This window comes from Cavia porcellus, unplaced genomic scaffold (genome assembly GCF_034190915.1).
Source record: "Cavia porcellus strain 051 isolate PalLab524CR breed Dunkin Hartley unplaced genomic scaffold, mCavPor4.1 scaffold_5, whole genome shotgun sequence".
Lineage (NCBI taxonomy): Eukaryota > Metazoa > Chordata > Mammalia > Rodentia > Caviidae > Cavia > Cavia porcellus.
The window spans coordinates 27,506,291-27,521,907 of NW_026947488.1; the positions used below are offsets into that span (position 1 = coordinate 27,506,291).

General features: G+C 49.3%; 1 protein-coding gene across 4 annotated transcripts in view; it reads right to left on the reverse strand.

The window, feature by feature from the left end:
* Positions 1-6,988: 6,988 nt before the first annotated feature.
* Znf341 (zinc finger protein 341) overlaps positions 6,989-15,617 on the reverse strand; it is a 43,092-nt gene continuing 34,463 nt past the window's right edge. For all 4 annotated transcript variants that reach the window (XM_023564190.2, XM_063248502.1, XM_013150243.3 and 1 more), the window contains 5 exons: positions 14,622-14,718; positions 13,335-13,467; positions 9,858-9,969; positions 9,593-9,663; positions 6,989-8,174 (listed from right to left, as the gene is read on the reverse strand). In XM_023564190.2, the coding sequence (XP_023419958.2) occupies positions 7,642-8,174; positions 9,593-9,663; positions 9,858-9,969; positions 13,335-13,467; positions 14,622-14,718 (946 nt within the window). In that variant the 3' untranslated portion in view covers positions 6,989-7,641. The remainder of the gene's footprint in view (positions 8,175-9,592; positions 9,664-9,857; positions 9,970-13,334; positions 13,468-14,621; positions 14,719-15,617) is intronic.

Here is a 15,617-nt window from a genome sequence, read left to right on the forward strand (position 1 = left end):
GTAGTGCACACCTGTAATCCTAGCACCCAGGAGACTGAGGCAGGAGGATTTCTGGGAGTTCAAGGCCAACGTGAACTACATAGTGAGATGTCTTAAAAAAAATTATCAAGAAAATGAAAAGACCACAGAAGGGGAGGGAAAAAGTTTGCAAATTCTGTTTTTTGTTTGTTTGTTTGTTGGTTGGTTGGTTGGTTGGTTACCAAGAGTAGTAACTCACAACCTTCATACCTCTTCCTTTTTGATACCACGGATCAAACTCACAACCTTGCACTTCCCAGGGAGGTGCTGTGCCCCTGAGCCAAATCCCTACCCTCTACACCTATATCTTTCAGAGTCTCACTGTGCAGTTCAGGCTGGCCTTGAACTCACTTTGTAGCCAGACTGGTCTCCAACTCAGCATTCCTCCTGCCTTGGCCTCCCAAGGGCTGGGATTACAGGCATGAACCACCACTCCCAGCCCTCTGCATTTTTTCAAGGGATAATATTAAGTGTGTGTGTGTGTGTGTGTGTGTGTGTGTGTGTGTGTTTCGCAGATGCTGGCAAGTGAACCTGGAACTTCACACATTCTAGCCCAGAGCCTCCCCCGGAGGTGTATTCCCAGCCTTCAGAGTATATGTGTATATATATATATATATTCCTTCAGAATATATTTTCAAATCTTATAATTTAATAGCAAGAAGACAGACAACCCAATTAAAACACAATTGAGCTAGGTAGGATAGTTCATGCTTATAAACCCAACACTGTAGGAAGCTGAGGCAGAAAGACTGTAGATTCAAGCCCACACAACTTAGTGACTCAGCAATCCCCATCTCAAAATTTAAAAGTTAAAAAAAGGACAGAGGATGTACCTCAGTGTGAAGGCCCTGGGCTCAATCCCCAGTTCTGAAAAAAAGAAGTGGACACTCTTTTCTTTCTTTCTTTTTTTTTTTTTCAGACAGGCTCTTGCTATGTAGTCCAGGCTAGATTTGAACTCACTATGTAGCTGGCACCGGGGACTGAACTCAAGACCTTGCACTTGCCAGACAGGCAGTATGCTACTGAACTATAGCCCTGGCCCTCTGACTATATGCTTTAAAATGGTAAATTTTATCTCAATTTTTTAAAACGTGTGTGTAAAAGAACATGCTCTGATACCCCCACAAAGATCCAAATGAGAACTGGGGGGGAAAAAGACTCTGATGGTCAGTAGCAGAGTCCAGGCTTATTACATGTGAAGCTTTGGCTTCAATCCCCAGCACCAGAAAAAAGAAAATTAGAACTGAGGCTGTGGCATCCTGCCATGTGCTTTGACCTGCTTTAGTTTCCCTGTACTTGAAATAAAAAGCATTGTCTTCTCCACCACCATTCTGACATTCAGTGAGCACACAGATAAGGGTTGGCCCAGAATATGAACCCAATAAATATTTACTAAACAAATAAAGTAAAAAATTAATCATTAACATCTACGGCGCTCCCATTCTGAGTCAGGCAGCTAACACAGAATTCCTCATTTAGGCCAGGAGTGTAGCTGAGCGGAGAGTGTGTGCCTGGCATTCATAAAACCCTGGGTTCAGGCCTGGGGACTGAAAAAGGAAAAACAAAATAAAATCCAGTCGGTTACCCGACTACAGCCCTGGAAGACAGGGAGAGATTAGAGCAGAAGCTTAGAGCGGCTGAATAGCTCGCCCAAGATCACATCATTATTCAGTGGTGTGGCTACCACTTGAACCCTGAGAAACTAATAGAAAGTCTTTATTGAACACTTTCTGCCAGTTCAGCTATGAAACTGACCATTTTACATGAATAATCTGATTTAACCCACACAACAACTGCATGAAGTGGGCATTATTCTCATTTCCATTTTATGTATTAGATAATGGAGAAACAGAGAGCGTGAACTGTTTGTCTGAGGTCACACAGCTTATGGAGAGGGAAGGTGGGCAGCGCGTAGGTTCTTTCCGTACAGGCAACCAGCTTAGCCACTATCCCATCCTGCCTATATTTAAATGTAGGAGAACACAGAGAGAAACGCACATTCAGACATAAATGAAGGAAGTGCAGGGGACCTAGGCACAGATGTGATCTCCCTGGGGAATAGGGCAAAGCCAGCAATGGGGCTGGACAGACCCAACCCGGCAGACACCCGAGAGGGGTGAGCAAGGGTGGAGGGAGATTGTGGGCTCAAGGGCTCCTGCACTTGAGCTAATGTGGCACACCGTGCCTACTCCGTGCCTAGTCACCTGACTGTGTACAGACCCAGCGGCAGGCCCTGCACTCTCGAGGCTCTCGTAAATGATTTGTGGCTTCCTGAGTCTTCTTCCCCAGACACCCACTTCCTCCCCCGAGGTCCAAGGTGGACATTTCCCTTTCTGAGGAAGGAAAGGCCCACACGCGCCCCCTTAGAATATCCTGTTGGTTAAACCCTGAGAGTACTGCACTATCTATCACCATCTTCACCGCTGTCTTGCTGGTCCGGGTCCCCATTGCCTCTTGCCTGGACCGTTACCGAGGTCTCCAGAGGTGGGCAAAGACACCCACATCCTCTCCCAGCGTGTGCCCCTCCAGAGCATCTGCAGGACTGACACAGAGGAGGCACTCTGGCTCCCCCAGCTGGTTGCAGTGTAGCTCAAGACGGCAGCAAGGGCAGAACCGGAGAGACTGCAAGCTGCCCTTCCAGCTTTGAAGAGAGAGAGAAAGGCCACGAGCCAAGGAATGCAGGCAGTTTCTAGAATCTGGAAAAGCAGTGCAACAGTGTCCCTCCCCTAGAGCCTCCGGAAGGGACTGGCCACGCTGACCACCCAATTTGAGTCCAGTGAGCAGCAAATATGTCAGCCTCTGACTTCCATAACTGTCAGACAAGGACTGGTTGTTACAAGTCACTGTGTTTCTGGTCATTTGTTACTGCAGCAAGAGCTGCCTAGTACACTCTGCTGTGGGCCTTCCCGTCTTCCAAGCCACCCCTGTGCCCTTCCATTCTCTGCATGGCAACCAGAGGAGTCTCCTTTAAAGAAACGTCAGGGCCAGGGATATAGCTCAGCTGCATATGCGGCTGCCTACCAAATGCAAGGTTGTGAGTTCTATTCCCAGTACTAAAGATATGTCAGACTCAGCCGCTGCACTGCTCCCAGCCCTCGATGGCCCTCCATGTCCCTTAGAGCAAAACTGAAAGTTCTTTAAGTGTCCCTCATTGATGTCTCATGGTTCTCCCAGGACACCCTGTCCTCCTCCTTTCCCACACCCCCCTCAGCCACACTGGCTCTCTTTCCTCCTCACTCCAGCCCTCTCCCACACCTCCCACACCTCTCCTGTTCTCTCTCCTTTCCTTAGATTTTCCTTTCCTATGACACTCCTCACCCTCTAGCATATTATATAACTTATTTGTTACTTATTATTTGTTGGTTGTTTATCTTCCACCTCCTCCACAAGGAATTGCCATAGATCACTGTTTGTTTACCCTGCATCTTCAATGCCTAGAACTATGCCTCGCACATAGTAGGGGCTCAATAAATAGCTGCTAAGTGAACTAATGAAAGGATTGAGGCAGCCTCGCTTTAGTGAGATCTTGGATGGAGACTCTTTTGCTTTCTGGGCTCCAATTCATTCTCTGTGATTCTACAAAGAAACCAAGGCTCTGCAGGAGGCCTTGGTCACCTGTCTCCAGTCTCCAGGTTCCATTTCTGAGTGTATATTGAGCATCTGGAGATGCACTCTGCTGACCTCCCTGGCCATGGCCCTCCAGGCTGAGAGCCATGAGGTCACTTCTGGCAGCTACAGCTGCCACCTCTACTCTTTCTTCCAAGGAAGGCAAAACTGGTCCAACAGGTTTTACTGGTCTTCAGAGGCACCTGCTCCGTCAATGGAGACTTCTAAGCCATTGCCTCAGTCCTTTGACCCAGATAGCCTGTGCTCCACCTGCAGACAAAAAAAAGACATGTCCACATCAGACATTCCTGCTCACGACTCTGGTCAGCTGTCTCAGCCTACATGGCAGATTCTTCCTGCACCCATGGTCTCCCTGGGGTGAGAGGAGAAGACGGGTGATATGTGCCTGGTTCTCTCTAAGTGCTGTTCATTCATCTGACAAATACCGTTTCAACTCCTAGGCAGTTCTAGGCACTTGGAGGCAACCTGTCTTTCTGCCTTTGTGGACTCTTTTGTCTCCAATGAGGATAATAGATGATAATGGATAAGGGTGCCTGATGGAATGTCAAACGAAACAGGGGAAGGCTGTAGGGAATTATGAGCTGAGGACTATTTTAGGCAGGTTGACCAAGAAATGCCACTATAAAGAAATGACTTTGTATGACTGAAAAGAGGAGAGAGCTTGCTGTATGGAAATCTGAGGGAAGAACATCCTCCAGAAAGGGAATACCAACTTGGAAGGTCATGAGGCAAGACTTAGCTAATGTGATGGAGGAGGAGCAGGAAGGAAGGCGTGGTTAGAGTGGAGGGAGGGAAGGAAAGAGTAATGGGAAACAAGGTTGAAGAGTCAGTAGAGGTCACATCACGTAGAACCTTGAAATCTACAGGGGAACACTGGGTTTCCTTATAAAAGAGATCTGAAGCTGCTGGAGAGTTTAAACAGGAAAGTAGTAAAATCTGATTCTATATCTAGATTCATGTTCTCAGATCTAGAAAATCCCCCTGGATTGTTATCCAGAGACTAGATTATGATAGGGAAAGAGAGAAAGCAAGGAGACTAGAAAGTCCGTATGAGGCTGGCACCTTGGACCAGCACGGTAGTGGCTGAGGAGGAAATAGCAGGAGCTGAAGGCTGAGAAGTGTTTCCAAGTAAAACCCCTGCCCACAGGAGCCTGTGAGAGCCATACAGAGGAAAAAGCAAGGCATGAAGCCAGGCATGCGGAGCATGCCTAGAATCCCAGTACTCTGCAACAGGAAGATCTGCAACTCTGAGACAGGAGGATCAGGAGTCCAAATTTAGCCTGGGTAACTTAGTGACAAACTCTGTCCCAGTGGGAAGGTCCTGGGCTCAATTCCCAGTATTAAAAAAAGAGAGAGAGAGAGAGAGAATAAGGCATGAACCTGAGTCAGTCAGTCCTGGGTTTCCAGCTCAGCCCCATACATTCTGGCTACTGAGTCGTTGGGCAGGTTATTGCCTTTTGCAGGGCCTTCTCCTCATCTGTAACAAGGTAGTGACAGAGTTGACTTTGAGGGGGGCAGGCCAGCTTGAGAATTCAGTGGTGTTATGGTTTGTGTCTGGATGTCCCCCAAAGCCTCATGCAGTCATGAAGGTGGCTGAATCTAGAGTTTGTAATTAGTTCATGGTCTAGTGCTGGGATTGGCAGTGTGAGTGCTGTACCCACCCTAGGGCAGATAACCTGCATACAACAAAAGGAAGGAAAAGTGGCATGCTGTACCCTTTTTGCCCTTTTGCTCTTGCTGCTTTTGATATCTGCTGCATCCATGAACAGTTGTCCTCAACCACACAACCTTGCATTGGAGCCAGCTGAGTGTGATGGACTGAAACCTCTACACACTGTAAGCTAAGTAAACCTTTCCTTCCTTCATTTTGAGTGTCAGATATTTTAACTCAGCAGTGAGAGAAAAGTAACCAAGACCAGCAGCATGTAAATAAGGCACAGAGCAGTGAACCTGGTGCTAACAGCCACTTGGTCAGGTTAGCCATGGCTCATCCCTTCACGTGCACTGCTGAAGAAACCGAAACGAGCTACTATCGAGCTGGTGGGAGGGAGGAAGGAAGCAGGCACACAGGGTCCCTTAAGCCATGCACTCGGAGTCCAGACAGCAAGATGGATGCACAAAAGGAGCAAAGAACATCAACACTCAAGTGGTCTCTCTAGCCATCGCGTTTTCCCACTTTTAAGAGACAAAGAAACTTCAGCACTTCTCTGCAGTACAGAAAATAGCAAGTGACATTCAGCTGCAGCAGCAGGGAGACTGCAAGGAAGAGCAAGGACCACAGCCATCAGCAATGTGTGTGCCCATCAAGACAGGCTGACGAGCTCGGCTCCACCTGCTGTCCCACTCTGTAGATGAGGAAGTTTTCAACAGGAGTTAAAAGCCCTGGGTTTTGGGCAAAATGGTCTTGTTTTAGCTGTGTCTGTGTTTGTGTGGGGAAGATGAACTTGGTCATTGTTTATCACCTGATGTGGAGTTTGCAAACAGAAGCAAAATTCTGCAGAGTGCTTTTGTTTGTGAACTGGATTGTTTGCAAACAAGTCTTCATGAACCAAAGTATTATTGTATTTCTTTTTCTTGTCTTACAGCTCTGGCGAAATCTCTAAGGTGATGTTGAAGTCACAACTCAAGGCCCTGAACCATTTGCTAGGTCAATCCTGTGGTGCTGGCTCACAACCTGCTTTCTGGGCTGCCACCCCCTACACACCCATGTGTCAAAGCCCAGTTCAAACACTGTCCCTTCTGAGAGTTCTCCTGCCCTCCAGCCCAATCCCTCCTTGGTCTTTCTGCAGAAGAGGACACTCACAGTTCTCGCTCTCTCCAGCCTTGTTCCTCCCACCCACAGGGTGCGGGCAGTGAGTCCCAGCACAGGGTCTAACAGACAGGACAGCCCTCAAAGAACCTCGGTCATGAGGAGTCAAGCAGCTCTGCTGTACTTGCCCTGGCCCTTCTCTGAGCATTGATTTCCTGCCCTATATCAGAAGCAGCACGGCCTGGAGAGGTCTTTTCACCTTCCTGCTTCCCTCCCAGCCTGCTCTGCTCCTCTCTGCCATAGCCCGAAAAGGGGCTGGAAGCTGGAGCACATAGAGGCCCATTCAGATGCACTTCTGACTCCTATCAGAGGTTCTAAATCTGGAGACCTGGGGTTCACTAGGATCCTGAATTTTCACACACAAGTACAAACCTCCTTCCCAAGGTATTCATACAAATCCTGCAATCACTGTCCCGGAGCACCTGCTCCTTTATATGAGTCTCCAGAGCCATAGCCTCAGCTCTTCATGCTTCAGAGAGGAGTGCTGCCACCTGGGGCATAAGAGAGAAACTGCCAGGGCTGGGGCCAGAGCCATTGGGACACACAGTGATAAAAACATTTATTGAACACTTGCCAAGTCCTTTGCACATTTCATCATACTACATCCCCAAGACAAACCTTGGAAATAGTGCAGCTGTAAGCCCCACTGTACAGACGAGAGGAACACAGGGCTCAGAGAGGTGTGATTTGCCCAGGGTGATACAGCAAGTGCATGGTAACTCAGATTTGAACCAGATCTGGCTCCTAGATGTGCTCTAACCACGTCTCTTGAGTGCCTCCTAAATGCCAACCTTGAAGAGTTGTCTGTGGAGGCTGTGGGGGACCCAAACAGATGAGGACTCCGAACACATCCAGCCTCCTGAAGAGCAGCTTGCCTGGAGGCCATCTGGGCTGCCTGGAGGAAAGGTGGCTGAGACCATCCTGTCTTCTCTCTTGGGCTATTCAGGCTCCAGCCATCTCTCTTGCCGTTGCTGTCCAGGGGCTGCCAGCGGCCCTGTCCCAATCCCAGGATGCTGTGGAATCTCCCAGCAGAACAGGGACACAGAAGGGCGGCCATGGTTCAGGGCTTAGGAATAGTATTCCAGAAAAATTCTGCCATTGGTCAGGACTCCTGGCTGGCCCTAGGAGCCAGATCCAAGCATGAGCATCGGGTGCTCGGGAAGCAAACTCTATAAGCCGAGTCTGCCTCACTCAGAGGCCTGGATGTAAACTGGCACTGCAAGCATGGCACATGGGCCCTCGGCCCCAGCCTGCAGCTCAGCCAGTGCCAGATTGGAGCCCAGGGCCTCAGCATGCCCAGGCATCACCAGCTCGGGGTCACCACTCACTGTGCCACCTACAACAATGGACAGCACAGCATCGGGCTCCGAGAAGGGTGGCTTGCCTGAGGTGACCTCCGGCACGGGCCCAGCCCCTGCATCCTTCAACTCCTCCAGCCCTAGTTGGTCGGGCAAGGAGGTCACGGCCTTGTGCCCACCACTGCTGCCACCATTGCGGGGAGCTGCCCGCCTCCGGGGGGGCCGCCGGGTCTGCAGGTCTTTGTCCTTCTGGGGGCCAAGGCGGCAGCGGTGATCCTTGAGGTATTTGTGGCGGGAAAAGCCCTTGGCACAGCCTGCGCAGCGGAACTTGTAGTTGCCCGTGTGGGCACGCTGGTGCTCAGCCAGGTGGGCGCGGCGGCTGAAGGACTTGCTGCACAGTGCACACTTGTGGAGCTTCATGCCTGGGGACAAGGACACGTCAGCAAAGAGCACTGGACCCTCCCTCTGAGACCCAACCCCACAAAGGCACCTCTCCAAATGCAGAGTGCAGTCCTTCCTACCTGCGCCATCTGGCCCTGCTCCCTCTACTCGCACCTCCTACCTTCTCTGAGCCGCACACTCTTCACAATGCACTGAGCCGACTCCTGCCTCTGGGCCGCTGCGCTTGCTGCTTCCTCTGACTGCAGCAGCCCACTCAATCCCTGAGCCTTGACAAACATTGCAAGCCCCATCATCTCTCACCCAGAGGATCAGAGGCAGCCACTTCCTCTGGGCCACCTGCCACATTACCGATAAAGAGCAAGGGATGTCTTTGTCAAACACACAAACGAGCATGATATTCACTGCTCCAAACTCCGCGCTGCTTACGCAAGTTTCCTACAGAGGAGGTGCTGAATGACCATCCCCTCACCCCTCAGTCCTGCCCCCTCCTGTTCTGCTCCCTGTGCTCACTGTCTTTCCTGGTCTCAGACACCCCACTGTCTCCCTGCACAAGGCTCCCTCTCTTTGCAAAGCTATTTGCTGGCTCGTCCCATAGCATTCAGCTCCTCTGGGACCCCCCTGGGACCTCCCCCGACCCCCACACTCTTCCTTCCCTGCCACGTCTGTTTCTCTCCATCCCTGCACTCAATGTCTCTGAGTCCTTGTTTATTTTCAGTGTCCCCCTCTAAATGCTCAGCTTCCACAGGAGCGCAGCATAGGGTTCTGTTATCTGATGCCCCATGGCACGGCTACTGCCTGACATGTGGTTGCGACTTAAGGGTCACACACTCAGTGAATATGCCTGAGGCTACCGAGCAGGAAAGGTCAGTGTCAAGGCTCAAAGCCACGCTCTGTCTCCACACCCCTAATCTATTCTCCTGGTTTTCAAGCTTTCTGTAGCCACTGAGTCCTTCTGCAAATCCCTGGTTCTCCAACAGGGGTGACTACTCCCCAGGGGACTTTGGACAACACCTGGAGACATATGTGGTTGTTGTGCTGTAGAAGGGATGCCACTGGTGTCTAGTGTGTAGAAGCTAGGAAGCTGGCAAACATCCAACTCCCCCAACCCCGATTCGGCCCAAAGCGTCAGGGGAGCCCAGCCTGAAAACCCTGTTCAAAACTAAGTACGGGGGACCTCCCAGCCACATCTCAGATCATGCCTGATTCGCAGCCCCTAACCACTGGGCACCAGGGATTCTGCTGTCTCTTGTGTCCCCCTCAGACTGTGGGCCTTTCTACACAGTGTAAGGTCCTAAACACAGCCTGGCTCCCAGCCCACAGCAATATGAGCCCATTGGCAGAACAGTAAGCTTCGGGGGACATGTCTGTGCCTCCTCCTCTCAGCGTGTCTATCCCAGGGACCCTGAGCCAGACACCCACAAGACCCCAGACCCCTTACCAGAGTGGGACAGGATGTGAGCCTTCAGCTTGTCTGGCCGGTTAAACTCCTTACTGCAGCCTGTGTGTGTCCTGGAACCCAAAGCCACCAGTCAAGGGGAGCTTGGCAAGCTGGGGCTCTCTTGCTGGTCTCCCCACGAGCCCTGGCCCATGGAACACCCTTGTCACCCTGGGAGCTAGGCACGGAAGCAGGGCAGGGAGTGAGCCCATCACTTGTTCCCCATTCCCCACCCAGCCCTCTGCCCGCCTGCGTCAGCCTCACTCACGAAAAGGGGCATTTGTACTTCTTGAAGGGCTCATGGATCAGCATGTGTCTCTTCAGTTTGTCCTTGCGGTTGAATGCAGACTCACACACTGAGCATTTGTAGGGCTTCTCACCTGCAGGAGACACAGGCAGGGAGAGTGAAGATCCTAAAGGAGTCTCAATTTGGAGACCAAGGGGCCAGCGCCTCCCCCTAAAGAGGGTGATTTGGGGGAAACCAGCCTCTCTCATTCCTCCTGACTTTGTTTTGCCAAGGAGAAAAGGGGGCAATTTTTTTTTTTTTTTTTGAGATGGGGTCTCATTCTGTTGCCCAGGCTGTCCTTGAACTATTAGGCTCAAATAATCTTCCTGCCTCAGCCTCCCTGTAGCTGAGAGACTCTTGCCACAACCCTCAAGGGGGCTGTTCTAGAGACGCTGGTCAGAGAAGCCTCTCTGCTGAGAGAACATAGGACAGTCCTGAGGCTGCAGGGACGAGGCAGGTGGAGCCTGGTGAGGGTCCCAGACTGAAGGGAACATGGGCAAAGACCCAAGGTAGGATCACACTTTGGCGCCTGAGGGACAGTGGAGAGACCAATGAGCCTCGGACAGAGGAGGATGGGAAGACTGAGGCAGGTGAGGTCAGTGAGGCAGAGCCCCACAGAGTGGACCTACACAGCCGAAGGAAAGGCCTCCAGCTTTTATTGAGCCGGATGAGAAAACATCAGAGGTTATGAGCAGGGAGTGGGCCTGGCTGAAAACCTTAGGCCCCTCTGGAGGAAGGTGGAGAGCAGACTGAGGGCCAGACAGGGCCAGCAGAATGAGTAGCCCTCCCTGACAGATGAGAGGGACAGGGTTCGGCATGAATCTGGGGTGTGGCCTGAGTAGTGGGTGATGGTCACAGACATACAGCCAGGGGTCCACTAAGTATGGTGGGGGATCTCACTGTTTGACCAAAGCCTGACAATAAGCCACAAGGTAAGCACCTCCATCTCCCATCTCATAGCTAAGCGTTTCACAGCTCAGAAGTGAAGTGACTCATCCCAGGTCTATATTGCAGTCCATGTGGCAAAGATTCCAGCCTAGCCGTGTGATCCAGAGCCATCTGTGCTGCCCCAGACCCTCCCACCACCATCCCATCCTGGGAGGCAGGATGCAGGTCACCGAGAATTCCCTCAGGATCTGGAAAGCTGTGCTTACAGAGCTCATGTGGGGTCACACCTGCCCTTTGGGAAGAAAGGATTGTTCTCAGGCTGATTTGATTTCCTGCCATTATTTGCCCTCTGGAATGAATAAAGTACATTGAAAACCAGTTGGTTACGGAAAATCTGGTCCTTGCAATAGAATGCTCTGCAGTCATTAAGAAGATTAAGAGTACTTGGGGCTGGGGATTTAGCTCAGTGGCATAAGCGCCTGCCTTGCTAGTATGTGGTCGTGAGTTGGATCCCTGGTACCGATAAAAATGAAAAAGACAAAAAAAAAAAAAAAAAAAAAGAGTACATGTGTGCAGATTCTAGTCTTCGGTTTTTGAAGCAGGTGTCACTATGTTGCCCCGACTGGTGTATCTCCTGGGTTCCTCTCTCCTCAGTCTCCCAAAGAGCTAGGACTATGGGTACACACCACCAATACCCAGGTAGCAATTATTTTAAAAACTTAAACCAGACAAAAATTACTACTAATCTCTCTAGTTCATCAAAAAGAACAGTTTGTGCTGTCACTGTTTGATCACTTTTGCATATCGATTTTGTAACCTGAATAACTAGTTCTGAGATAACAATGTGCAATGTATTAACTAGTGTTAATTCCCTACTTTTCTTTCTTTTTTGAAATTCTGTATCATTTCTATCCTTTTGTTTGCTTTTTAAAATAAAAATTACTGCTTTGCAAAATTTAATATACTATATATATATATATATATATATATATATATATATATTAGGCTATAATATAAAATGTGTAATTTGTCTCAGTACTAGGGATTGAATCCAGGGTTTTGTACATGTTAGGCAAGCTCTACCACTCAGCTCCACCCCCAGTTCTTCTAAAATTTTATTTTGAGATAAGGTCTTGCTAAATTACTCATGCTGGCCTTGAACTTGCAATCCTACAGGCTCCGCCTCCTGAGCAGTTGGAACTACACGCATGCTTTACCACACTTAGCAAGTGTGTGTGTGTGACTTGTTCAAAAAAGCTGTAAATTATTGGCTTGTCCAACAGTGTCTCCTGAGATCCGCGCCATGTTGGAAGTTAGGACTCTGGGAAACCAAGCAAGCAGCTCCCCTCCCTGGTAAGTGGCTGCAGTGTGGCAGACTATGGCCCTTCCAGGGGAAGAACCACCAGTGTCTTCTGAGATCCACACCATGTTGGAACTTACGAAGCTGGGAGACCAAGCAACCAGCCTGCCTCCCTGCTAAGCAATAGTGAACCTACTGGTGCACAGCCTAGAGTCAAACATCCCACTTCCCCTACCCCCATGCCCCTGTCCCCCCAATGGGAACCAGAAATCTGAGCATCTCTTGGGAGGTTGACCATAGCAAATAAGGGGGATTTCCTTCTACCGTCTCTTTGAAGGCAAGTATTTTTATTACTGTTTTGCTCTATTCTGATTAATGGTATTGCTCTATTCAATATTCTGTTTTGATAAGTTCTATAATGTTCTGTATTTCATTTTATTTTGATATATGTGATTGAAAGAACAACTATTGTAAAGATAATGAAATATACTGTGATACCTATTACTCTTATCCTGGTAACCTGCTGTGAAGTCCTGTACCAGTTTCACTGTATGATCTTAGTTGGCTTTATTTTGTCTTGTTCTGTTGTATTTTACTACGTTCAAAATAAAATTTAAAAAAAATAAAGCATGGTGCTGTCAACATCTTTGTTACAAAAAAAAAATTATTGGCTTGTTCATCTAAGGGGAAGAGGATTATTTTCACTATACATACTTCTGTACTATTATAGATTTTTATTTTCTCCTTAGGCTTTCTTAATCTTTAGATTCTTCTCAATAAAAAAACTATTTTTTTTGTTTTGGTGTTTTTGTTTGTTTTGCAGAACTGGGGATTAAACTCAGAGCCTTATTCATGTCAGACAAACACTCAAGCACTGGGGCTACATGTCCCCAGCCAAAATTTTTTAACTAATGAAAAAATTTAAAGATTAAAAGAAAATAAAACGTCAATATATCTCAACTGGGGAAGCAAGGAAAGGAAGCTTTGTCTGGATGTGGCCGAGAATTTTGCATTAAGAGCAGGGCATCTACCTGGGGACTCAGAACAGGAGAGCAGGGCTGAGGACCCCCAGCCTCTAGGGCTCACTTTGCTCCAGCAAGGGTGGCGTCGCCTTTTCAAAAGTGCAGCAGGTAGGTATCGGGCCAGGAAGGAGAAGAGAATGAAGGCACAGGGGACAGGGGAGAGTCTAGGGGGTTGGGGAGGGCTGGAAGGGGACAGGAGGGGGGCTGAAAGGGACGAGGAGAGGGAGAAGCAGGGCATACGGCACTCACCTGAGTGGATATGGGCGTGCAGTTTGAGGTAGTACTCGCGCCGGAAGAACTTCTTGCACACCTGGCACTTGAACCTGCTCCCGCTGCCATGGGTAGGCAGGTGACGCCGCAGGTAACGTTCACAAGGAAACACCTGGAGGAGAAGGATGGCTTCAGGTCTGCCTCACCAGACCCGCTCGGAGCTCACAGGCCTGTGGAGACACCTCCCTTTCTTCCACCAGGGGACCAAGACCCAGGGTCACATCAGCCCTCACGGCCTTAGGGCTCCCATGCTGAGCTTCTGCCAGGCTGTCCTTCTATATTTGTGGGGACTTTCTCATTCTCACAAACTCTTAAATTGTTCAAGACCCAACTCAGGGATCTGCAAGCTGCCTAGGGAAGCCTTCCCTGGCTCCCCAGTGTCATGTTAGACAGAGCCTTCTGCCTTTGAGTAATTCCCCACATTTTAAATCAGCGTTTAACTCACTGAAGGACAGTGCTCTTTGCTTACATAGGGCTCTGAAAGGACAGAGGGGCTTTCATTCTCCTCTGAGGAAGGCCTGGGTCAAAGGCCTGACAAAGAAATGAATGAAAAAATGGACAAAGAACTAAAGAAAATAGAAAGGGATCAGAAAGCACAGGAGCTAAAATTGCTTTTTCATCTAGGCACAACGTGAACATTCATTCATCCATTTGGTGTAAAGAAGTGACCAAGGGCACAAACCCAGCCACCCCACTGGTCATCAGCCCCGTCCCTGACTTCCTACCAAGCCTGTCTCCCTCCCGGGGATCTCTGAGTACAGCACCTGGTACATGCCTCTTGCTCAGTTCATGATACCTTTAAATTCCAAAGCCAAGCTTAGGCTATGTAATTAGAAGTATCTAGAATGAGGCCAAGGTAAGGGCTATCCTGGAAAATCTGCTAGGTAAGGTTGTTTAAAAATTACCAGAATAAGAAAACAAGGTAATCAAATCAGGAGACGGAATTGGCAAAACCCAGACTGCAGCAAACGTCGCAGGACCTTTGGCCCAGTTTCTTCAACACATAAATAAAAAGGAGACTAGAAGGGAGCAAGAGGGTTGGCCGGGAGGGATACAGATGAATAGAAGCTTCTGTTGTAACAGTCAACCACATGCTACAGACCTGACGCAAATACTTTTAAAAAGTGATGACGGCCTGACACAGTGGTGATTAGAACACTTGCTGGACATTTGGTGGCTTTAGGACAGGCTGCTAGAGTCCCAAAAAAAAGAATCAATAATAACAAGCATAATGGTTCAGCCACGGGAAGAGAGCAGCAGACCCACCTTCTGGCAGTGCGGGCAGGGGAAGTTGTGAGTGGCTGTCTGCAGGTGGTGCTCCAGGGCCTCTTGCGTAGAATATTTGTTGACACATTTGACACACCTAAGTGGGAAGTAGGTGGAGAGGTGAGGAGACCCAGAGTGCACAGGACCAGTCTCTTGCTGCCCCAGAGCAAGCCAAGAGGCAAATTCTCACATTTAATCTACTCTCAAATCTGTCAACTCTTCCAGCTGGCCCCTGCACCCATTCTCACCCAAGCTGCCATCAGCTCCTGCTGGGACAGGTGCCATCACCTCCTCTCTGGCTTGCGGCCTGCTCTACGCAAGGCAGCCAGGAGTCTTTGAAAAGGAACACCAGGCCTGGGGTCAGCTCAGGGGCAGAAGGCCTGCCTAGTATGTTCAAGGTCCTGGGTTCCATCCCCACTACCACTAAATAAATAAGTAAGTAAGTAAGTAAGTAAGTAAGTAAATGGAAGTGAAAATCAAGACAAGGCCCCACAGCCCAACTGGCTTCCTCCCACTTCTCAGGTCACTTTTTTGTTCACTTGCCACTTTCATCACGATACGTCAACTTGAGTGGACAGAAAACTACCAAGGTTGGTAAATCAGTTCTGAGAGAGTCTATGGATGACTGACAGCAAACTGAGGGAGAAGGACCCACTTAGGATGTGGGTGGCACCAACACATACATTTAGAGCCTGAAAAGGGAAGGAAGGAAACACCTCCATTTTGGAAGGTCTTCACCACTGGCTTTGGACATCAGTTTCGTTTCTTTGGCCTTCAAATGCAGGGAGCTTCCAGGCCTTTGACTTTGGCCCCGTGCTACACCCTCAATCCCTCTTGTCCTGTCTCTTCCACCTCCTTGGACTGAGCAGCTACTGGATTCTCCAGCTCCCCAGTGCACAGACCAGCCCTGAGGCTTCTACTGCCTCTGCTCCTGCAGACTGCCAATGTGGACGCTTCTGCCCACCAACCTAATAATTCCTCTTGCATAATTATACA